General features: G+C 39.3%; 1 protein-coding gene across 4 annotated transcripts in view; it reads left to right on the top strand.

Annotated features, from left to right (window-relative positions):
- The first annotated feature begins 269 nt into the window (after window positions 1-269).
- PPP1R21 (protein phosphatase 1 regulatory subunit 21) overlaps window positions 270-23,394 on the top strand; it is a 99,351-nt gene continuing 76,226 nt past the window's right edge. The window contains exons 1-9 of one of the 4 annotated variants that reach the window (XM_064494506.1): window positions 270-454; window positions 11,205-11,273; window positions 13,952-14,098; window positions 16,225-16,323; window positions 17,450-17,614; window positions 17,790-17,848; window positions 18,837-18,931; window positions 21,608-21,660; window positions 22,152-22,301. In XM_064494506.1, coding sequence (XP_064350576.1) covers window positions 398-454; window positions 11,205-11,273; window positions 13,952-14,098; window positions 16,225-16,323; window positions 17,450-17,614; window positions 17,790-17,848; window positions 18,837-18,931; window positions 21,608-21,660; window positions 22,152-22,301 — 894 coding nt within the window. In that variant the 5' untranslated portion in view covers window positions 270-397. The remainder of the gene's footprint in view (window positions 455-11,204; window positions 11,274-13,951; window positions 14,099-16,224; window positions 16,324-17,449; window positions 17,615-17,789; window positions 17,849-18,836; window positions 18,932-21,607; window positions 21,661-22,151; window positions 22,302-23,394) is intronic. The other 3 variants (XM_064494507.1, XM_064494508.1, XM_031466974.2) reach the window with 3 other exon arrangements.

The following is a 23,394-nucleotide window of genomic DNA, read 5'->3' as shown; positions in this document are numbered from 1 at the left end:
CCCTCCCATTCTGTGGGCTCTCATCATTCTCTTCCTCTTTCGATTCTCTCCTTCTCTGTTCTAGGTCGCCATCTTGGACCATGCGTCAAGATGGCGACCCCTGGTCCCACAGGCAGAGTCCAGGAGCGCCAGACAGACTGCGCGCGCACATGCTCGAGCGCGGGAGGGTGGGGCGGTGGCGTCAAGACGTAGCCCCGCCCCCGGTGGCCGCTCCGCCCCCGGCCCCTCTCCGCCTTCCTCTCACCGGGCGAACCCGGAAGTGGAGGAGGAGGCGCGGCGGCGGTGGCAGAGCTGGCAGGCGCTGGCGGAGCTGAACCCGGCAGCGTGTCTGGGGTTGGGGGCGGGAGGCGGGGCTGAGCGGCCTGGGCAGCCTGGCCTGGACGGGGCGGGGGAGGCCATGGCCTCGGCAGAGTTGCAGGGGAAGTACCAGAAGCTGGCTCAGGAGTACTCGAAGGTACCCGTCATGGGCGGGGAGTACGGGGTCCCTGGCCGTGCGGCCTTGGGTTGCCTTAGCAGCGACTTGTCAGGACGAAGCAGGCGGGCGGAGGGGGCACTAGAGCGCGCCCCTCCTCACCCCTCCGCCTCCTCTGTCCACCATTACCGTGCTTCCACCTGCAGCTCCCAGGAGATGGGGCTGGGCGGTAACTGGGTTCGTGTGCGTCTCTGCGGGAAGGAGCAGGAGTTTGATTTTTCCTTCTCACTGAACTAGCGGGCTTGGACTGGGATGTCAGAAATCCTGGCTTCTGCCTCTGGTGCTAGTCGGGAGGGGGAGGGAAAGGTGAGCACCATCCCTCCACTGCTGCTTCCTTAATTTTCCCAGCCCAGTGATGGGAAAGATAAAGCTTTCTCCCTTCCCACAGAGATAATACGAGGATAAAGGGATTTATCTGCCCCCCAGTCAGGGTAATAGATTCATGCAGTAAACTGCTTCGCCAGAGATGGTTGTTAACGAATGTATTCAGTGCTTTGGCAAGATGTCTGAAAATGGTTTTGAAAGCTTAAGTGCTAGGGCTGTGTCCTTTTCGCTCTCATTTTCTTGGATCACCTGGAGTGAGGCAGAGCACCTATCAGGTGCTCAATACATGTTGAATTAAGCAAAAATGGGACCTGTCCCTTTGTGGTATTTATGGTATTAGTCTTTTAAATGATGGAACCCTTTCCTTGGAAAAGGGTGGTGCTGCTTTTCTAGGTAGGGTGGTTCTGCCTCAAGAATATTCTAGTTAAGTTACAAAAGCAGAATCTTACATCTTTGGAAATTGAACAGTCATTTAACTTAGTGTTCGATGATCTTGGCATTCATGGGAGCAAAGGGAAAACAGCCCCCTTTTTACAGTTTGAAGAAACCGAGACACAGTTTTGTACTTCATTTAAGAAGTATTCAGCTTGGTGAAATGAAATATTCTTTGACAAATAAAACCTTTCTGCAGGCATACACCCTTAAGTCTTTTCACCATCAAATGGAAGCCTTTTGAGATGCTACACTTATTCCAGCTGTGCTACTGTTGGCGAAACTTCTTGCATTTCTATCTGAATTTGTCTTAAGAGCCTGTGGTACAGTGTCAATGATGGCAATTTTTTTTCCTTTGAAGGAATATTTCTTTGTTTGAAAGGACCAGAAGTTGTTTAGAACAAGTCCATGTGATGAAGTGCAGTGGGTGGAGGATGGCAATACCTGAAACTTGGCTCTACTGTTTTTTGGCTGAAATGTTTCAGAAGTATAAAGTAAGGGGACTGATTTTCTTCTCCGGAGAGTAAATAAGCTTGGAAGACAATTCCAAAGGCAGAAGAGAGTGCCATAAATACTTTGAGCAGTGAGTTCATTGCTGAAATAATTGTATAGCCTCCCAAAAGTAATAAAAACTTTGAAAGATTTGTATTTTGGATATGTAAGGTCTTTTGTTCAGGAGACATTGACTGTGTGCCCCCTGTGAACAGTCTGACAGGCTCTGTTGAGTGAGGCAGAGTTCCACCTTAAGGAGAATCCTTTAACAGAATGTTCAGACATTGAACATAATTAGGATACAGGATGACAGACAAGTGTTAGTTCAGTGGGAGCACAGAAGAAATGGTGGGTAAGGGTAGAAGTTACTCAGATTGGGCAGTAGGGACGAGGTAGGAAGGGATGGATGGTAGTAGTCCAAGCAAAGGGCACTGTCTCTGTTTGCTGACATGAAAGCTCATCCAGATACATGGCAAGAGTGGTGAAATAATGGTTGGAGAGATCATTTGGACCCGATCATGAGGGTTTATGGATGTCAAATAAGAAGTTTGAACTTTACCCTTGAGTAATGGAGAGACGTTAAAGATTGTCAAACAGGAAAGTGACATTGCTTTTAGGAAGGAAACTGGTAGCTTGGTGGAGGATGGACTGAAATAGGGAAAGACTGGTGAGAAGAAGACCAGACTGTAGGCTCTTAGAATAAGTTTGGGGAGAGTAATTTAGGATTAAGTAAAGTTAGTGATGGTTGAGATGGTTAAAAAATACAGTTTAGTTTATCTCTTTTTCTAGTGCCTGCTTTATCAGCAAACTTAGAAAGGATATAAAGGTGTCAAGGCACTCATCCTTGTGTCTCATTCATTCTGCAGGACGTGGTAAGTGAGGGAAGATGCAGTGCTGATGCATGGACTGCTCTGAGGGAACGCGACTGCCCACTGACAGGAGGGTGGGCAGGTGAGCCAGTTTGGAGCAAAGGGGTATATTAAAGGTTAGATTCAATCATAGTGGTTATGGTTGGAAGGCACATTAAAGCTATCTTTTTCTCATAGTAGCTTGAGATGATGTTGGGGTAATTGCTGAAAATTTCCAGTGGAGATGGACTGGCTAAAAGTCAGGACAAAGGCCAGAGCTTTTAGAATAATTCCCGTAAAGATGATAGTTGAACTTTGAGAGTTAATCACTTTCGGTAGATTCTTTGTGGAAAGGATATGACAGTAGAAGGGGATGCTAAGGAGACTGTAGGAGGTCTGCCAGACTTGAGGTTGTCTCCCCTCTTCGGCCAGACCATTTTTCATCCTTTTGCTTGCAATGCAATGGAAATTTCAGAGCACAAGAATAGGGATTGGTCAAAAGATTTCATGTGCTTTTCATTCCCTGTCAATTCCAGTGCCAAGCAATTTCTAGGTAAAATCTCTGCTACCTTGTGCCCAGGGAAGGGGTATTCTACTGTTTTGTTAGCTTCCTTGGTGCAGAAATTGTGGACTGAGGTTGAGATCCAGTTACATCTTTCTTTTTCCTTATTTAGGATGGAAGGAAAGATCTCCTTTTAATCTGTAGCAGGAGGCCTACATATTAAGAGAGCAGCAAGCATGATCCCTAAGTAAGGGACATTTGTGGAATCTTCTCATTCTTACGTAATGCAGATCTCAGCCTGTGTTCCAGGAAGGAGCCCATTTCTTCCTTAATAGCTTGTCATAATTTTCTTTTCCCCTGAGAAGAAAACAAAACAAAACAGTCTGAGGAGCTCCCATTAAAGAGACTGAGAGTTTAGTGAGATAAAAGATGAACCAAGGAGGCCAAAGCAGATGAGAATTTCTAGGAAGACAGGTTGCTAAAACATAAAGTATTTTGGAAAGGTCAGTAACTGGAGATTAAGACCCTAATGGTTCGGGCAATTAGGAGATCATTGGAGGCTTTTAAAATTTCTGGTTTGACAGAGTTTGGGGGAGAGGAAAGGTTGTGGAGGCTGGTTTTCAGAGAATTATGAAGTTAATGGGTAGTAGATGGAGGCTGCCTCTTTGAGATGTGAAGGAAAGCTAAGTAAGCCCTCATTTTTATGACACTGTAGATTAAGAATCAAAGATCATTTCTTGGTGTTTCTTCCACGGCCTGCTCTGCTTCTGATGCTCTGGTATATCTCATTATAGAGAAGAGGGGCTGAGAGCACGGAGTCCTGACTCATTTGATTTCAGCCTGCTTTCTCTGCACAGGCCCCTGTGCTCTTACCTGGCACCATGCTCTGTGTGTACGCAAGTTTCAAGTTCTAAATGTCTTTCCAGTGTTTGTGTCACTCTGGGTCAGTGATTCTCAAAGTGTAGCCCCTGGATCAGCATCATCAGCTGGGAATGGGTAAGAAATACAAATTCTTGGGTCTGATCTGGACTTACTGAATCTGAAACTGGTGGTCAGGCCCAGCAATCTGTGTTGTAACAAACCTCTCCAGTGATTTGAGAACTAGAGTTTGAGAACCATTGCTCAAGAAATGGTATCAGTATGGTAGCTTTTGCTTGGATGAAGATAATCTTTTTGAAGCTCTCTTCAAGGCACTAAGAACCAACAGGAAAGCTAAACACCTATTATTTCTCTAATAGTTTGCAATTGATGCTTCTTTTAGTTATGAAGGAGATCACCTTTGGAAACTGTTTAAACTTACACTCTCCAAGTTACTTATTTTGGGAAAGGGTAGGTTTTGGTTCTGTGTGTTTGCTTTCCAGATAGCAGAGCTTGGCTGAGCCTGATTAATCACTTCCTCCTGTAAGATTGGATTGGATTAAAATTGAGTATCAGCTTTTTTCTAGCCTAATTTGTATGGTTGACTACTAAAGGTGGATTGAAAAACAGCCTTGTGTTCTGTGGTGTCTGGTGGACCTTTCCATAAGAAAGAAAATGTTCTGCATCTTTGCCGTCCATTTGGGCTGTTGAGCACTTGAGATGTGGTCAGCTCAACTGAGGAACTGAATTTTAATTTTTATTTAAGTAATTTAAGCTTAAATAGGCACATGTGGCTACTGGCTACCCTGTTGAACTATGCTAACTTAGCCCCTAATGTAAATGTCTATGTGGCTCACCTGAGGACCTTGTTAAACTGCAGATTCTGGTTCAGTAGGTCTGGGCTAGGGCCTGAGATTCTACTCCCAGGCAATGCTGTTGCAGCCGTCCGCAGACCACGCTTTGAATACAGCAAGGCCTTAGAAAGACAAGGGGTGTTCTACTCTTCCGTCATTCAACTGACTTGCCAACCAGGCACTGATGAGGCAGTTAGTCTGCAGGGTTGAGGGTGGAAGTTTTGTCCTAATGAATTTCCCTATGTGGAGGGAGAAAGGGTTTCATTTTAGGGCAGGTCTGAAAGATTTCCTTCCCAACTCACAGTGACAAAATAACCCCTACCTCTTAGTACATAGTATGTAGCGTACAGTTACTTTATCATTTAGCAGGGAAAGGAGCAAGTTAGTAGGCAGGGAAAGACTAAATGGTATTCCCAGTTCTTTAGAATACCTAAAATGTTAGAACTGGGAGTTTTTTGGAGATCATCCAGGCCAGAGATACTGAAGTTGGGGTCTGCAGATGACTTAAGTATTCTGAAGCTTTGGGTCAGGGTATCAGTGAGGCTTGGGGATGGGCTATGGGTTATCTCTTGCACACATTTCTTTGTATTGGAGAAATGCTGTGTGTCTAAAGATTTGTTTAGACAGTGTCAAAATGTCCATTGTATGAAAACAGTGATTGTAACACAGAAGGTTGTTGAGGATTAGACAAGAAAATGCATATAGGTGATTTATCTCTTCTTTCACTACAAACGCTTCCAATAGTTTGTGATCAAAGGTAGTAAATCTCTATAATCTTGGGCCAATTATCCTACCACAGATTGGCAGAGTGGCATGAGAGAGATCATAGTTGGCTCACTACCACTCTCTCTGTCCCTGGAGAAACAGCTTTGTGATAAGTCTGAGCCCAGGCTGTTGTAGAACCAAAGTTACATAGAGCAGTCTGGACACTGGTTATTAGAGAGTTAGGCTCAGGGCTTTTGAAGATGTTTGGTATCCTGTAGGACCATGAGGTTCAAATCATCTGGGGAAGGGTGTTTGAGAGGGACTATTAAAGTAATGACGGTCCCTTACATTTGTACATTACATTTAAACACTTCTATTTACAGCACTTACTTTGATTAATTAACTAAAAATGTATTGAGTTCCTTCTCTATCCATAGCATTGGTCTTTCATTGTAGGCAGGAGATACAAGGAAGTATACTGTAGTCTGTACTGTGAAGGACAGTTTAATTGGAGATGGAACATGAGTGCACAAATGATACATAAATTACTAACTGTAAGATTTACTACTTTAAAAAGTAAAATTAAAACTGAACAGTTTAATAAGAGATGTCTTGTTATCAGTAAGTGCCCAAGGAACTGAGGGCAAGCTCACTGTGGTCCATGGGGGACTATAGAGTGGTTAGGAAAAATCTATGGCGGAAATAGGACCAGAGCAGGAAGTATGCTCTAGAAGAACAACCAGGATTTGGCTGGTCAAAATGAGGAAAGGCTGTGCTTTCAGAGTAAAGGTAAAGCTAATCAAAAGATTACAAAACAACAAAAACTGAGGTTTGAAAAGACAGAGGGTTTCTCAGTTGGGATTCAGAGGTACCATTTCTCTGTTGAATGAAACAGAAGTGCGCAGCACAGCTGCTGGAAGTAGGCTGTATCACCTTCTGGAGGTTTTTCTGTCTTAATGGAGACTTCAGGGCAGTTTGTCACTTATATCCACATCCACTGGAGTCTCCCCACTTGTCTCCTAGAGGCATTAGTGACCATCTGGTGATCTTGTAACTATTTCTAAAACAGAAACACTACATTTGCCTCCCCACTGTGGTGAATGCTGGTGAGGAGAAAGAATCTCAGAGACCAGACTGATTACAGCACTATCTGCATCTGACAAGCTGCTGGTCAGGATGCAGAGATGTGGCAGTAGTGATGCTGAAATGCAGGAAGACACCAAATGCCAAGTATAATGAACATGGCAATGAAGTCAGCGAGCTTATCCTTTTCTACCTACCAGATAAGGGATTTTATTTTATTTTTAAATTTATATTTTTATTTGTTTATTGAAGTATAGTTGGTTTATAATGTTTGTTAATTTCTGGCAATATAGTGATTCAATTATATATACATAGATATATGTGTGTATATATATATATACATATATATATATATATTCCTTTTCATATTCTTTCTCATTATAGGCTATTACAAGATACTGAATATGGTTCATGCTATATAGTAGGACCTTGTTGTTTATCTGCTTTATATATAGTAGTTAATATCTGCAAATCCCGAACTCCCAATTTACCCTTCCACCTCCTCCCCTTTTCCCCACTGGTAACCATAAATTTGTTTTCTATGTCAGTGAGTCTGTTTCTATTTTGTAAATAAGTTCATTTGAGTCCTTTTTTTAGATTGCACATATAAGTGATATTGTATGATATTTTTCTTTCTCTTTCTGGCTTCACTTAGTATGACAATCTCCAGGTCCATCCATGTTGCTGCAAATGGCATTTTATTTTTTATGGCTGAGTAGTATTCCACTGTCTGTATATATGTGTGTGTGTGTGTATAAACCAAGTCACCTCCCTAAATAAAAACTAATAACAAATAATAGGGGACTGAGTATATCATTTTCCTTGAAATGCACATATACAACAACTTCTTTATCCAACCGTCTGTCGATGGACATTTAAGTTGCTCCCATGTCTTGGCTATTGTAAATAGTGTTGCTGTGAACATTGGGGTACATGTATCTTAGAAAGGGATTTTAGATAAATATTTCTAAAAGCTACATTTTCTATTGAGTGATTCCATTGAAACCATATTTGAATTATCTATTTAGCAAACAGTATTCTCCAAAAGAAAATTCAAATCATTTTTAATTACAATCAGATTAAATTCCAAACAGCAGTAATTTGAAAATTGTTTTGCTTTTTTAATAAAGTAGGCTGTTGAGTTTGCTTTAAGTAGCTTTTTTAAACCATTTTAAAATTGAAATATAGGTAATTTACAATATTGTGTTCGTTTCAGATGTTCAGCAAAGTGATTTAGTTATACATATATATGTATCTATTTTTTTCATATTCTTTTCCATTATAGGTTATTATTAAATACTGATTATAGTTCCCTGTGCTATACAGTAGGTCCTTGTTGCTTATCTTTTTTTTTTATATATATAGTAATGTGTATATGTTAATTGCAAACTCCTAATTTATCCCCCTCCTCACCCCGCCCCACTTTCTCCTTTGGTAACTGTAAGTTTGTTTTCTATGACTGTGAGTCTCTTTCTGTTTTGTAAGTAAGTTCATTTGTATCATTTTTTTTAACAGTCCACATATAGATATTATGATATGATATTTGTCTTTCTCTGTCTGACTTACTTCACTTAATATGATAATCTCTAGGTCTGTCTGTGTTGCTGTAAATGACATTTCATTCTTTTTTATAGCTGAGTAATATTTCAGTGTGTATATATACCATGTCTTTATATGTGTATTGATGGACATTTAGGTTGCTTTCATGTCTTGACAATTGTAAATAATATTGCTATAAATTGGGGTGCATGTGTCTTTTTGAATTAGAGTTTTCTCTGGATATATGCCCAGGGGTGGGATTGCAGGATCATATGATGTCTATTTTTAGTTTTTTAAGGACTGTCCATACTGTTCTCCATAGTGGCTGCACCAATTTATACTCCCTCCACACTCTGTCCAGCATTTATTATTTGTAGACTTTTTAATGATGGCCATTCTGACTGAAGTGAGGTGATACTTCATTGTAGTTTTGATTTGCATTTCTCTAATAATTAGCAGTACTGAGCATCTTTTCGTGTACCTGTTGGCCATCTGCATCTCTTTGGAGTAATGTCTATTTAGGTCTTCTGCCCATTTTTAGATTGGATTGTTTGTTCTTTTTGATATTGAGCTACTTCAAGTAGCTTTTAAGTGTGCCTTAGAAATTAAAGGTGAGGTTCCTTTTTTTTTTAGATTAATGTAGTTCTGATCCTACAGAAAATTATCAGTTCAGCGGATTTCAAGTTTCACCCATAGTCTTTGAAGCAGTCATTAGGAGTTTCTAAATACCACACAAAGATGACAGGTGAGAGATCATAGGTCAAAGTTAAGACAAGGGTATAAAATGAAACCTAAAGACTGAAGTAGTATTGCTGTCTTTTGGCTACATGGGTTTGAAAATGTTTGTTGAATTCTGTTAGCTAGGTAGCACATTGTCCAAGAGTATGTTGATACTGCTTAGAAGGTAAAATACTATATGATGGAAGTCAACATTAAAATGATATTTACTTCTCACTTCTGAACTTCTAGAGCAGAGTGTAGCGAGCCTAATTGTAAATATTTTAGGCTTGGGGCCATACAGTTTCTGTTGCATCTACTCATCCCTACCATTGTAGCTCAGAAGCAACCATAAACAATTGGTAAATTATGAGTGTGGTTGTGTTCCAGTAAAACTTTATGATAGGTAGCAGACCAATTTGGCCCATAGGCCTTAGTTTATCAACTCCTGTTCTGGAGAATTTAATGTCTATATTATTTTTAAAGCAGGAAATACTAGTGTTGCTAATTATCTTTTATTTTCCCTTTTAATTGTAAACTCTTTGAAAACAGAGACCAACCACTTCTTTTACTTTTTCTCTTCCCCATACCATTTAGCACAATGCCTTATACCAAGCAAACTATAATAAATGTATCTATTTTCCCTTCGATACTGCTCTATTAAGAAGACCTCCTTTTCCATTTGTGGTTTAGAAAGTGCTTTGACATAGGTTACTTATCTGGGTCTCACAACCACCTCTGAAGAATGAGGATAGGGATGTATTAGCCCATTTTATAGACCATATAACTGAGGCTCAGAAAGGTTAAGTGAATTTCCCAAGTTTTTATTTTCTAGGAAATGACAAAGCAAGATTTGGGTCTTCTTTCTGTTGTGGTAGAGAACTGGGATCTTCAACTTTCTAAAAATATAAGCAGCTCATCTTTTTAGTCTGTCTTGCTCAAACCGAATATCCTGCAGTATTCCTGCTTTTCTTCTTAGAATCTTAGCTAAATTTTCTCTTGAGTGTCAATTACTCAGTTTAAGGTTTCGTATTCAAATAACCCTACTCTTTTGGCACAGAAAAGGGTCATTTCTGTTCTCGGGAGACAGATGTGAGCTGTGCAGAATTAGAAATAGATTTTTTTTTTAAGCTCATGGATAAAATTATCCCATTCATTTAGTTTCTCAGAGAAGAACCTAGTCTTTCGTGTTCTCTGTACAGAGCCTCAGAATATTAGTCTGTAATCCTTTTGCTTCGGCTGTGCTAGCTGGTATATTTATACTCACATGCTGTGTGTTATCCTTGCTGGTAACTACAGAAGGGGATTACTACTGAAGGTTTACCTTTCAAAACCCTGCTGGTGCTGGTTGTGTAGATGTGTACATAAGTAAACATTCATCAAGTTGTATAATTTTTGATTTGTGTACTTTATTTAAAATAAAGTTATTTCTCAACTTAAAAAAATTAACTGTATACACACACACACACACACACACACACACACAAAGCCGAAGCCCTACCTCTTCAAAGGCTTATCCCACCTCTTCAACCCACTACTCTTCTCATTTATATGTAGCTTTATAAAACCATAGCCAATATTGTCCAGTGGCATTATGCCTGTGGAGTCAAAACTGCTGGTGTCTGAACCTCAGCCTTGCCACTTAACTTCTCTGTACCTCAGTTTGCTCATCTGTAAAATGGAGATTATTAAAATACCTACCTATTTTAGGGTTGTGAGGATTAATGAGGAGATATATATAAAGCACTTAGGACAGTGCCTGGTATATAATGAGCATTCAGGTGCTAGCTGCTATTATTATTAATTTCTAAATTGAGCTTGTTTCTTAGTTGCTTTTGTACACTGCTTCAGCTGGTGCCTGATTAAGTCCACTATTCCTGAGACTGTTCGGGCTGATGATATTTGCATGACCAATATTAGTCTTGCTGGGTATGTTGATGCCCTGTACTTTGATTTTTTGTAGGATTCGTATTCCATAATTAGGCCAATTGTGTGCATTTTACAGATAAATGGTGTTTCATTTTCAAGGAAAATGGTATACTCAGTCCCCTATTATTTGTTGTTATTAGATTTTTTTTAGGGAAGTGACTTGATTTCCTAGGAAGAACCATGTACTTAAAGTTGAGAGACCTGGATTTTAATCTCAGTTTTGCACTGATTACTTTTATGTCATTGGGCAGCTCAGCCTCTGTGTCTTCATTTGTGAAATGGCAGAATGATCTCTACTGTCCTCTTCTGGGCTAATACTTTTATTCTCATATATATGTGAGAAGATAGTTACTCAGTGTACTGATTCCTATCAAGTAATGGTAAGTGATTTCCTTGCTATAAGTTATTGCTTTATATTAAAAATTAATTATAACTTCCTCTGTTTTCAGCTTCGGGCTCAGAATCAGGTTTTGAAGAAAGGTGTTGTGGATGAACAGGCGAATTCTGCTGCTTTAAAGGTATGCAACAGGGTATTTGTATTGTGAGGATTAGGTTAGTGTTTGGTGATGCTCATCGCAGGGAATTCAGCTGGTTTTCTGGGTTAGAGTCCCAACTCTGACACTGATTCACTGAAGATATGGAGGGTAATAAAGTTTTTTGTGTGTTTAACTTTCCTACTTGCTTAGGTATGACTTTGATTTCCTTAGCTAGAAGTTACAAAAAAGTATTGTTTGATTGTAGCTAATGAATTTCTCTTATAGCCAGCTTCTCTCACAGCTAAATTCATCTGGATTAATGGGGCTTCTTATCTGTCTTCATCTGATAGCACTCTGAGGGGGGCTATGTCATATTCATATTTATCCCCAGCATTCAGCAGATGGTTGTCCCCTAATTAATGGATTTGAAAGTGTGAACCATTTAGTCCATTAATCTTGCTTTTGAGTTGAGCTATTTAATAGTAATAACCTGTGTTAATCAGGGCTATTTGAGTGATACATTTTACCATCAGCACCTTGGTTAACTGAGGGGAGAAATATGATGGGAGATGAATTTCTACCTCATTTTAGTAGGCATGTAATAAATATTCCTTAGTGATATGTTTAATTGGATAAATTAATTCTAGAATATAGATTCCTTCTTCGTCAAGCTTCAGTTGAATACACTGCCTACCTCTTTCTTTCGCTGTCTCCCTTGGCCCTTCTTTAGAGTAAAGGGATTCTTTTTACTCTTATCTCTTTTTTGGAGTAGCCCCCAACCAGTGACATAGTAACCAGGACCCAGGTTATGTCCTTTTACTTAGCCAATTTTGGACCCTACATTAGAGAAATCTGTTTCTTGAGAGTGCTCCCTCCTCAGGTGCTGTTCCACAGACTCAGGGTTCAGAACACCTTCCCTATACTTCCCAAGCTTTCTGCTTCTAGGCTGGGATTTATTGAAAATAAGCTTTATAGTCGGGATTTGTTAACCACGTTATTATTTTGCCTGAATCATGAAAAAATGATCATTGTCAGTCCTCGTAATGTTTCAAACCTATTAGTAGGGAAAGTATTTCCCAGCTTGTCTTAGTAGTCCACTCTGGTGTTTGACACCCTCCTGTTGCTGGTTGTGTTTGATTAACTCTGTTAGTGGCTCTGGTGGCGACAGAGGTGATGGCGACAGCAGGTTGTTTACTGAGCGCTCACTGTGTGTCAGACATTGTGCTGAGCGCATTACATCCGTCATCTTAGTTGGTTTACACAATGACGCTATGAGGGCATATGCCACTATTATCATCCCCTTTGCAGAAACTGGGGTTTACAGAGAGATTGGGATGGATGTCTTGAGAAATTAATGATTGGTTAATGGAGTTGGAACATTAGTCAACTAGTGATTAACTGATTATAAGGACATAATGGAATTACTTTTAATTTTACTATTCATTGCGGTAGTCATTAAAATTACAGTAAGAATGATAATTTGCTGGTTTGCTCAATGGAATTATTAGAGCATCTTCTGTTATGGTAGGTGTTTGATTGTATTGGGTTTGCCTCTTCAATGAATTATTGGTAAGCATTCATTGATTTGAATTTCTTTAATTTGAAAGAGATGATAATTTGGATATGGGTTGGGCCTGAATTTACCAGTGAACTTCAAGTAAAAATTAAGGGCTTACTAAACAAACTACAGAAAGGGAAGTTTTGTTTTGTTTTGTTTTTTTCTGTTAATGGAAACATACTCTATCCCTCTAGCAGTGGTCTCAACATGCAAGTAATGTCAGCAGGTTGCAGACACCAGCCTCTGGTTTTTAGGTTGCTGTTTCAATGCACTTAAATCCCTTATTAATTAAAACTTGACCTCTTCTTAGCTTTATAGTGATTTTTCAGTGAAAGTAATAAAAGTACTGATCTTTCAATATATGGTAGGATATGGCCATCTGTGTTTGATTACCAGTGAACACAATGTTGTCAGAATGTCATAAAGAAAATATAGTTAGAATAATATTTTTTAAAAAATAGAGTGAAACTAAGTATTTCTCTAGTTTCCTGTTTTCTTACCCCATCATGGTATAAACAGTACAGAATGGTCAGTAGATGTGTTGTTTGGATTTTAGATTCTGTTCCTATTGTCACTTGAAAGTCAACTGACATAGAACAGCATCTGAAAATATTCCTGAGTTAGGGTAATCTTGATTTTTATCTTTGATAAATCAGGATAACTTAAAATGTATTGAAAAGACTTCAGTTTGACTGACTTAAATTCAAGGAGGACTTATGGAAAAAAGTGAATAAAGTCTGTTTCTTCCATTCTTGCTTACTGAAGAACATCATCAGTGAGTCTGAGATTCTCTTTAAAATTTCAAGCTCATAAAATTGTAGCCTCAGGCTTTGTGCCTCCTCACTGCTGGGAAACATGTATAATAACATTATATCACAACATATAGTTGTAGATATTTCACTTTGAGTTGATGACTATCTGTTACTTCAGTGTATATATGCTTTTAATTTTATTTTTAAATTTGCTCAGTTTGGCCAGAAAATGATTCTGTCACAAAACAGAGCTAAAGATACAGGAACTGGAATGATAAACATACAACTTGAAATCCTTAAAGCAAAATGTTTTGATTAGATTTTGGTGAAACAAAAATCTTTTTTTTTCCCATTATTTTCAAACCTTAAGGCTAAATTATAAGAAATGGTATGCTTTCACTTTGATGTAGGAACAACTGAAAATGAAGGATCAGTCATTGAGGAAACTGCAGCAGGAAATGGACAGTTTGACATTCCGGAATCTGCAGCTTGCCAAGAGGGTAGAGCTACTACAAGATGAACTGGCTCTAAGTGAACCCCGAGGCAAGAAAAACAAGGTAGGTCAAGTAAAAGCAAGTTAATGTGACCTTGTCATTAGGTACAGACATCGCCAGGCCATCCTGGTTTTAACAGAAGACCTCACCTCCAAATACTCTAAAGTTCCATTATTACATCTAGATATCAAGTCAAGAAAGCATTACTACTATTAATATATACTGTTATAGGTATTTGCATATGAAAGTGAGTTTTTAAGAATTTATTAGGAGCCAACATGCACGTAGTTGATTTAGTGGCTAGAAAACTGTGAATAGAGTATTTCATATTGGTGAAAATTATTAATATCTTTTAGTTATAACAAGTTGCCATTAACCCAGGATAAGGCAGATAAAATGAGAAACATTGTCAAAGTGTAACTCTCAGTGAAAATAGCAGATGAAATAGGCATATTAGGCTATGACTTTGCCGTAGATTTCTCAGTGTTTATTTTTAGGAGGCCAATTTGTTATTCTTGTCCTGAGATGTAAATATACATTTTTTTCCCTTATGGTTTTATATAGTGAGGCAAGATGCTTACTGCTTTGAAATGGATGATCTGGTACTTTTGAACGTTCTGTGATTAAGAAGTTGCTTTATTTTGGGGAGTTGAGGGGTGGGCAGGAGCTAGTGATTGAGTCCTTAAAAGTCTTGTGCATGTGTAGAACAGCCCACACGAGGCAATAATGGTAGAATGGTTGGAGGGAGAAGGCAAGGAGGCGTGCAGTAACTCTGAAGCAGCCTGGTGTGAAGGGAAGAGTGCAGGCTTTGGCGTTGAGCCCAGGTTTGAATTCTTTGCCATTTATAGTTCTATGACTTTAGGCAAATGTTTTAGCCTTGCAGCCTCGGTTGTAGGGAGGATACTCTCAGGTTTGCTGTCAGGATTCAATGGGGTCATGTTAAAGGGCCCAGGACTGTATTTGGCATATGATGGGCAGGCCACATAATTATGTGTTAGTACATTTCCATTTGCATTTCCCATACCTGGAAGTATTCTCTAGAATGGTAATTTTCAAGTAAATTGGCAAAAGAGAGGGCAAAACTGCTATGTATTAGAATCATTTGGGAAACTTTGTCAAAATACACATGCTCTGGAACTTCTAAAAGACCCTTGGGGAGGGAATAGCCATCTGTACTTCAAACATGCTCCCCAGGTTAGTGAGATCCTCTCCCAGGGCTCTTTTAGCAGAGTTTTGGGTGTAATACTTCTGAGTTAATTTTAATGAAAGCTTTCCAAATTTGGAAGTACTAAGGACCCAGAATATGTCATTCAACAGTATTCCTTATGCATGCATACCTCTTATGTTTGCATTTAATTTTTTTTTGAACATAACTACTCCATTTTCAAAGGGCTTTCTAATCATTGGTTCACATTGGATCAGTAAGTGACTTCATTTTAAGTGAGGAGTGAAGCACAAGAAAGGCAGAGGAGGGTGGTGATGGATGACTGAACACAGTTTCATTGTTAGGCTGTCCCTTGAATAGTCTCACTTCTGTGTGTATTCTATGAAAACAAATGTTCTTTATTGGCTCTTCTAAATAGTGCTATTCTTCTATGTAGAAAAAAAGTTAATACTGGTAAAAAGGCAAAAGGAAGGTATTTTTCATAATCTTTGCACTTTTCTCTTCTGTTTATTTATAACTTTATCTTGTGATGTATTTTAAAATTAGAAATTTATGTGAACTTCTGTATAAACTTATTTTTGTGAATGCTGTTAAGAAATTTATTACAATTTCTTAAAGGAGTTTAGCAACTCAGACTCATGGAATTGCTAAAACTGTCATTTTCCAAACCAAAAGATCAATTGAAATGATGTTTGTTAGCATATTTATATTGCTAGCTTTCTTGGTCTGCTCTGTCTTCCAACAGAGCTACTCCTGGATTCATCTGCAAAGAATACTGAGCCTTATCTGTTTTTTTTTTTTTTTTTTTTTTTCTCTTTAAAGTTTTCTTGCTCATTGCCATATTTGCAGTTTCAGCTAGTGTCACATAGGAAAAGTTAAATGATGGACTGTATACCTTTTGCAGGGTTGTTTGAGAATGGTGAACATGTAGAATAGACAAGCTGGTAAGGTGATAATTTGGGTACCTTAGGATATTTCTCTGAAGGATGAAAGTTATGTGGACGTAATTTATTCTTTCCATCAGAAAAGTGGAGAATCTTCTCAGCTGAGTCAAGAGCAGAAGAGTGTCTTTGATGAAGACCTGCAAAAGAAGATAGAAGAGAATGAACGGTTGCATATACAAGTGAGAAAATCTCTTTTTCCCTATGAATTTAAAAATAGGCTATGTGATCTGGAATGTGGAAAAACCAGTGCAAGATGGAGTGTTTTGTGTATGGGAGGGTATTTTAATGTTTCCTGTGGTTGTTAGGTATATATGTCATGTCATGTATTCATTTCTAAAATCTTACTTATATTTTAGTATGGATATATGCTTTGAATATGCACTTGTTCAGAGAACAGCAGAATAGTTTTATAAGTTAATAATACAGACATATACTGGGCACTGTTCGCTTTATATAGGAAATGGTTGGATGGGGATTTATCAGTAATAGTGTTTGCTTTTTAATTTATTGCAGTTTAGTTGGTTTTTATGTTTCCCTGTTAGTCTGGAAGGTCTTATATGGTACAGACTATATTGGATTTGTCTCCCTCGCCTCAGAACAGGGCCTCATTCATGGCAGCCCGTCCGATATTTATGGAATGTTGAGTAATCAATGTTTGCTCCAAACCATTCAGTGTGTAGTGTGAGGCATCACCTATTTCTCCTGATTTTTTTTAATGTGAAATGGTGAGCATTGTCAAACAGTGGAAAGTAAATGTGCTTTCTTGGTCTTTGAAAAGGTTTAAAAAGATGAACTTTTGGCCTCATGCATTTTGTGTTAAGTATTCATAATTCTTAATTAGTACTGTATTCTCGTTAAGGAAAGGAGCTTTACATGCTTCAGGAGTAACGTCTATTTGAATTTTGATTATATAATTGTGTTATATACAAGAGTTATACCCTGGTCAGTTGAAGTCTCTGTGTGCCAGAATTTATTTGAAATAGAAATTCAGGAGGTGGGAAGGAGAAGACTTTGGAGTAGATCTCCTGTGTTCAGGTCTCATTTCTGCAATGTTTAGCTGTGAGACATTTGACTAGTTAAGTAGCCCATTGAAGCTTCGGTTTCCTCGTCTGTAGAGGAGGGATTACAGTGGCACTACCTCTGACATACGGTGAGGATCCACTGAGGCCACGTGTGTGTGGCTTTTGCATAGTGAGCATATGGAACCTTACGGAAGTTGCTCAATGATTAGTCACTACAGTAGGTTTCTCTTCATTTGCATATATTGGGACATGGTGAGAAGAGAAAATGATCTTTTCTTTTCAGTTTTTTGAAGCCGATGAGCAGCACAAGCATGTGGAAGCAGAGTTGAGGAGTCGGCTGGCCACCCTGGAGATGGAGGCGGCCCAGCACCAAGCCGTGGTCGACGGCCTGACGAGGAAGTACATGGAAACCATCGAGAAGCTGCAGAACGACAAGGCTAAACTAGAAGTAAGCCCCGCTATCGGAGAGAGCACGTTAAATAGTGCAGGCTTCTGTAAATCGTCTGTGTGCTTTATAGGACAGAATTAGCTATTTAGGGCAAGACTGCTGCCTGCAGTGTCTCCTCAGCATGCTCTCATCTGTAGCCTGAGCCATCTGCTTTTCTTTTCTTTCTAAAATTCAGGTAAAATCTCAGACTCTAGAAAAGGAGGCCAAGGAGTGTCGACTTCGGACAGAAGAATGGTATGTGGAAACGTGAATTCCAAGAGACACTAAAGTGAGAATCAGAAGACCTGAGTTTTGGTTTAGTAGCTCCTCTCTCTTAATTTTCTCACATTTGCAGTGAGATAGGAGTAGGTAGTCTCCAGGATCCTTTCCAATTCTGTTATCTCTGGGACCTTATGTTCTTGGTAGAGGGGTGTGTGCATTAGTCCTCAGGCTGCGGGTGTTAAGGGCTGTGGCAGATGGCATCCTGGGGCTCCTGTCCTGAGGACTGGATCCTTTTTGTCTCAGACTACTTTAGAGAGAAAGCCTTCTGATAATGATCATGGTGTCATCCTTTTAATGGTACGTTTTAAATAAAATAGAGGTTATGATAGCTAATTTGCAGATAGCTACATCTTAAAATACTGCTTATCTCTGGGTGGTAAGAGCATGCACCACCATTTACTTGATAAATGACATTTTTAGTTTAATAGACTCAATCAAGTAGATTTCTTCAGATTAGTTTCATTGTTAGAGCTATGTGCATGGTTTACATGTGTGCCTATGCTTCTAATTGAATTACAACCAAAAATGATCAGATTTTGAGCTCAAAGGAGAAAGAAATCTAATATAATACTTTAAAAAAACTTCACCATAATACTTGAACAAATATTTATGTGTTGTAAAGAGCAAATTTGTGATTTTGAAATGGCTCTATGATTTCTTTGAGCTTGGGGAAATAAACTTAAGATTGTATAAGATATAACACTTACTGTATTTATAAATAAATAAATGTGACTGTGATAAATTCTTCCAAACTTCCATTCATTCAGCAGATGTCTTAGGAAGTTTAGAATCAAGACTTACTATTTTTTGTATCTTCATTTTTTAAACAACTCTCTACTACCAAGAGCATCTGAGATGTCAGGCATGATTCTTTGAAAGCCTGATACCAGCTGTTGAGGTAACAAGCAAATAACCCATCCACTGTCTGTTGATAATATGGTTTTGTATTTTTTTCTTTCAGTCAGTTACAGTTAAAGAATCTTCATGAAGATTTGTCAGGTAGATTAGAGGAATCCTTATCAATCATCAGTGAAAAAGTACCTTTTAATGATACAAGTAGGTATTATGTACAGTTTTCCAATGTTTGCAACTCCGAACCTCTTTGTGATAACCAGCTAATTAACATAATTTCTGATCTATTTGTCAGAAAATCTCATTGGCCCAACAGAGGATTGGTTTCCTTTTGTCCTTTGGATAAGCTTTGGCTCTTAATGTTTTATGGGGAGATTTTAAGTTATCATATAACTATTCCAAAGCTAGACTTGGAAAAAGCCCAAAACTTACTTTTTTGTTGCACAAATTTAGCGTATCCCAGGGTGAAAACCAACCGGCACATAAAGTACCTTGATATTTGTATAAGAAAAGTTGATCATGGTAGGCAATGAGGCGGGAGAGGAGTAGGGGGATGGGTGGGAAGTGAATCTTCTTAGCTTGGTCGCTCCTGCCCTTTGGACAGTCCCCAGTGATAGTTAGGGAGCTGACTTGGGGAAGCCCTGCTTCCTGCTCATCCTGGGAATGGTCTGGTAGTTTACACAGCCAAGAGCAACAAGAAGAACTTAGGAAAAAATAAAACATCAACTTACGTGTACAACAGGTGCCAAATTTGTGATCTTTAGTCAAGAATTAAATCAAAAACTTGAAAACAAAGAAAACATTTAATTGGATTCAGAAACTTAAATTCAAATGCATACACATTTCCTGTTTCATAATTATATGATTGAAATTAATTTTTGATGATGTCTCAATTTTTCTTAAGGAAAACCTAAAGAAAAAGGAAAGAAAAGACACCAAAGAAAAATAGCAGTGTGATCTAACACTGAAATCAACATGTCATTATTATATCAAAAACCTAAATTCTCTGAAAACACCTGTTTTTACTGTTTTCTACATTAATGTAAATAGCACCAGTGTACTTTGATCTACTAGACTTGAAGCCTTGGCATTTCATTTCACCCTTAATCCTTGTATCTATCAGTCATCAGATCTAGAATTTCTTTCTGAATCTCTTTGGGTTTGTGCTTTCTTTTCTAGTACTAGTTGTAACTCTATTTTAAGTCCTTATTATGTCACAAGTAGGTTACTACTTTTAGTTCTGACGTATATAGAGATATTTGCTGAAAGTCTAGATTGGCAGGGAGCATAGAATATGTTAAAAATGCATAAGACAAAAATCTCTACCCTCAAGAAATTTGTAGTCCAGTAGGGGAGAGATAAGATGTAGAAATGTCTAAAATATGGGCTAAGCTATTCCATGAAGAATCTCTTGGAGTTTCAGAGGAAGGCTGATTACTGCTGGTAGGGTTGTTTGGGGAAGCCCTTTTGGAAGAAGTGTGCTTTAAGTTGGGCCAGGATGCCAGAGTAGGTTTTATTGGTCAGAGAGATGAGGAAGAAGGAGCCAGGGAACTGCATGGAGAGTGGTATGTAGGATGAAAGGTGCTGTCAGGGCCTGCTGAGCAGTACTTTGTTAAGTCTGACCGGAGGCTACAATGGGGTGTGGAGGGCAGTGCACACCAATCTGCCAGAATATTAATCCTCAGCACTCCAGAAGAGAAAAAGGAGAGTTTGTGCACACAGGGGACGGGTGCGCAGAGAATGAAGTATGATACAAGTAAAAGGGGAGACGTCACTGTGGGGATAAACAAGCTGCAAAAGATGCTCTTTTTATAATGAAGTGATTTTGAAAGTATAGGAAGGAGGGGGTGATAGACATTCTAAGGCCTGCTGGGGTCAGAAGGGGCTGTTGCTAGGGGCCCAGAAGTTTAGCCGAGGAAAGGATATGTGAAGCCATAGACTCTGGGATAGAGAGTGAGGAGTGTAAGAACCCCTTGTGCTTTGGCTCTAGTCTTGACATTATAGGGGGAGGCCAACCCATCCATAGGGTAGAGGAGGAAAGGAGGAATGGTATTGGGGGCTTGAAATTCAAAAGATTTGGAGTAGATGTTATGTGAAGTATGATAGAGACACAGCAATGAAATCATGGAGGGCTGAGTAACTTTGAAGACCCCTCCCTGCTTAAATTAAGCAGAATATATTGTCGTGGACCCTGATCTAGTTTTCTGTTAGCAAGAGCAGTGTTGAAAATGATGACCAGGCTGGGAAGGAATATGAGCAAGGCGGAAAGAGGGCTGATAGGAGAATGCATATTGACGGATGGGAGACCAAGCTGGGAGTACACAGCTGATCTAATAGAAATGGAGGCTATCAGATCAGTGACAGACTCTAGGGCAGACTCTAGAGGAGGACTGTGAGAAAGGTGTGGAAACCACCCAGAAAAGTTAGGACTGAGTCATTGGAGTCAGTGATAGCAGGCAGTGATAGATTTTCAAATATTGTAGTGTCATGGAAACACTGGCATTTTTGGATGATTAGCGTGGCAGCTGTGTGCAGGGCTATTTCAGGAAGAGTGACAGAAGATGGCGAGAACATTATGAGCCTTTCTAAGTAATCTTGTTGGGGCCCAAAAGAATTTTTGAAATGATTTCTTAGAAACACAGGGTTAGGGTTTGGTTTTTTATCCTAAAGTTAAAAAAAAAAAAAATGGAACTATTACCTTACCTGAGAAACAACTGATTCTGTCTAAGTTCCATCATTCTCCTGTACTGTGATTGTGGCTTTGGTCATCTTAAATTCTTATGTAAAGCTGATTTTGCTGCAGGGCATTCAGTATTTCTCAGTAAGCTGTTTTCCTGTAACTGCAAAATGACTTAATGTATATCCATTTTTGCTTTGCAGAGTATAGTCAGTATAACGCTCTGAACGTTCCGGTCCACAATAGGAGACATCAGGTAAAGATGAAGCTTTTATTTTCAGCAATTTGCGTGTCAGACTTCTCAGAAACATGCATTAGTTGTTTGGGCCTCTGTTTAGTGCACCAAAACATTGCATTTAACTTCAGCTTTCCTTTCTCATACATAACTTTAAATTGTGTAACTTGCTGTTTTTGAGTTTGTAAATAATACAGATTTTTGCTGTCTCTCTTATCTGATAACATTAGAACTGAATTGTGGGATGCACTAATTTTGTGAGTCATACCTTTTGTTTAGCTTGGTGGACGTTGCACTTTAACAGTCTAGGTTAAGTGGAGGAGGTATATTTGTCAAAACTGGTGGCTTTCTAACTTACTTAGGTGGTAATGTTAAAATCTAAGTGGGTGCAAATGAATTTTAATTAAGGAATAATTAGAATTCAAATATTTTCTCCAAAAGCAGAGTTAATAAAGTTGTTTGGAAATCATAACTTGGTAGCTGACTTTAACTGTATCTTTTTCATTTTAAAGCTGAAGATGCGGGATATTGCTGGGCAGGCCCTGGCTTTTGTTCAGGATCTTGTCAAGGCTCTTCTGAACTTTCACACTTACACAGAACAAAGGATTCAGATTTTTCCTGTTGACTCTGCCATCGACACTATATCGCCATTGAATCAGAAGGTAAATTTAACTCAGGATACCTTCTGTCTGCCCTGAATACACATGGAGACTTGTTATTTATTATCAGACCATGTCTGTGCATCAGTGAAGTGCTATGGAGGACATGGGAAAAACTATAAGTCATAGGCTTTGCCCTCAAGAAAATATGGCAACTATGGAGATTCTTAAGAAATGAACGAGGGTGTTGTTAAAAGACCTTAGTGTGAGTGGGTGTTAGGAGCAGCAAGTGATATGAGGTCATCAGGGAGGGGAGGGTTGCTGCTGGTGATAGTGTCTGGAAAGATTCTTTCATGATTAAACTGAGCTTTGAAAAATGAGCATGATTTGGATAGGAGGAGAGAAGCAGGATAGGTGTTTTACCCCCGGAAAAGGGGAAGTCATGAGCAAAACCACAGAGAGGAAGAGCAGAGAGAGTTTGCATGTAGTCACATACCGTCATTCCTGCTGTATGGGACGGGTCACACAGACCAGACCTGACACAGTGTGCGAGGCTGGTATGTTACTCAGAGCCGAGACGAGCAGGAGGCAGGATCATTAGGGCCGTCCCGAAGGGAGGAAGGTGGGGATCTCGCTGTCGACGCGCACTCAGTGCCCCATAACTGGCGGTCTGAAGTGAGTCTTGCCTCTCTTCTACTTACCCAATTCTTCTTGTCATCACCCCCCCTCCTTTTTTTGTGTGTGCATCCTGCAATGTTTACAGGGTTTGAGTTGCATTATGTCCACAGATCCGTAAGTGCCTATTAGCATAGCAGAGGCTTGCACTCTGGAGTCATACTCCTGGGAATCCAGCCCAGTTCTGCCATTTTCTGTGTCCCCTCGGGCAACTTATTTAACCTCTCTATGCATCTTGAAAATGCAGGACATAGTACCTCCCTGGCAGTATGTTTGAGGGTTCAATGATATAATACACGTACGGCACTAAGAACAGTGTCTGGCACATAGTGGGCACTCAGGGAAGGCCAGCTCTTACCATCGTCACGTGCTGCCTTCCACATGGGAAACCATGCTTGGTTTTCATCAGTTTTGATGAAACTTCTCTTGAAGTTCACAAAAATTAAACTTGAGGTTTTTGAAGTGCCCTTTAATATCACTG

The sequence above is a fragment of the Camelus dromedarius genome, chromosome 15 (assembly GCF_036321535.1).
Source record: "Camelus dromedarius isolate mCamDro1 chromosome 15, mCamDro1.pat, whole genome shotgun sequence".
Classification (NCBI taxonomy): Eukaryota; Metazoa; Chordata; class Mammalia; order Artiodactyla; family Camelidae; genus Camelus; species Camelus dromedarius.
Note: the sequence above shows the minus strand (reverse complement) of the source record. Positions and strands in the feature narration are given on the sequence as shown.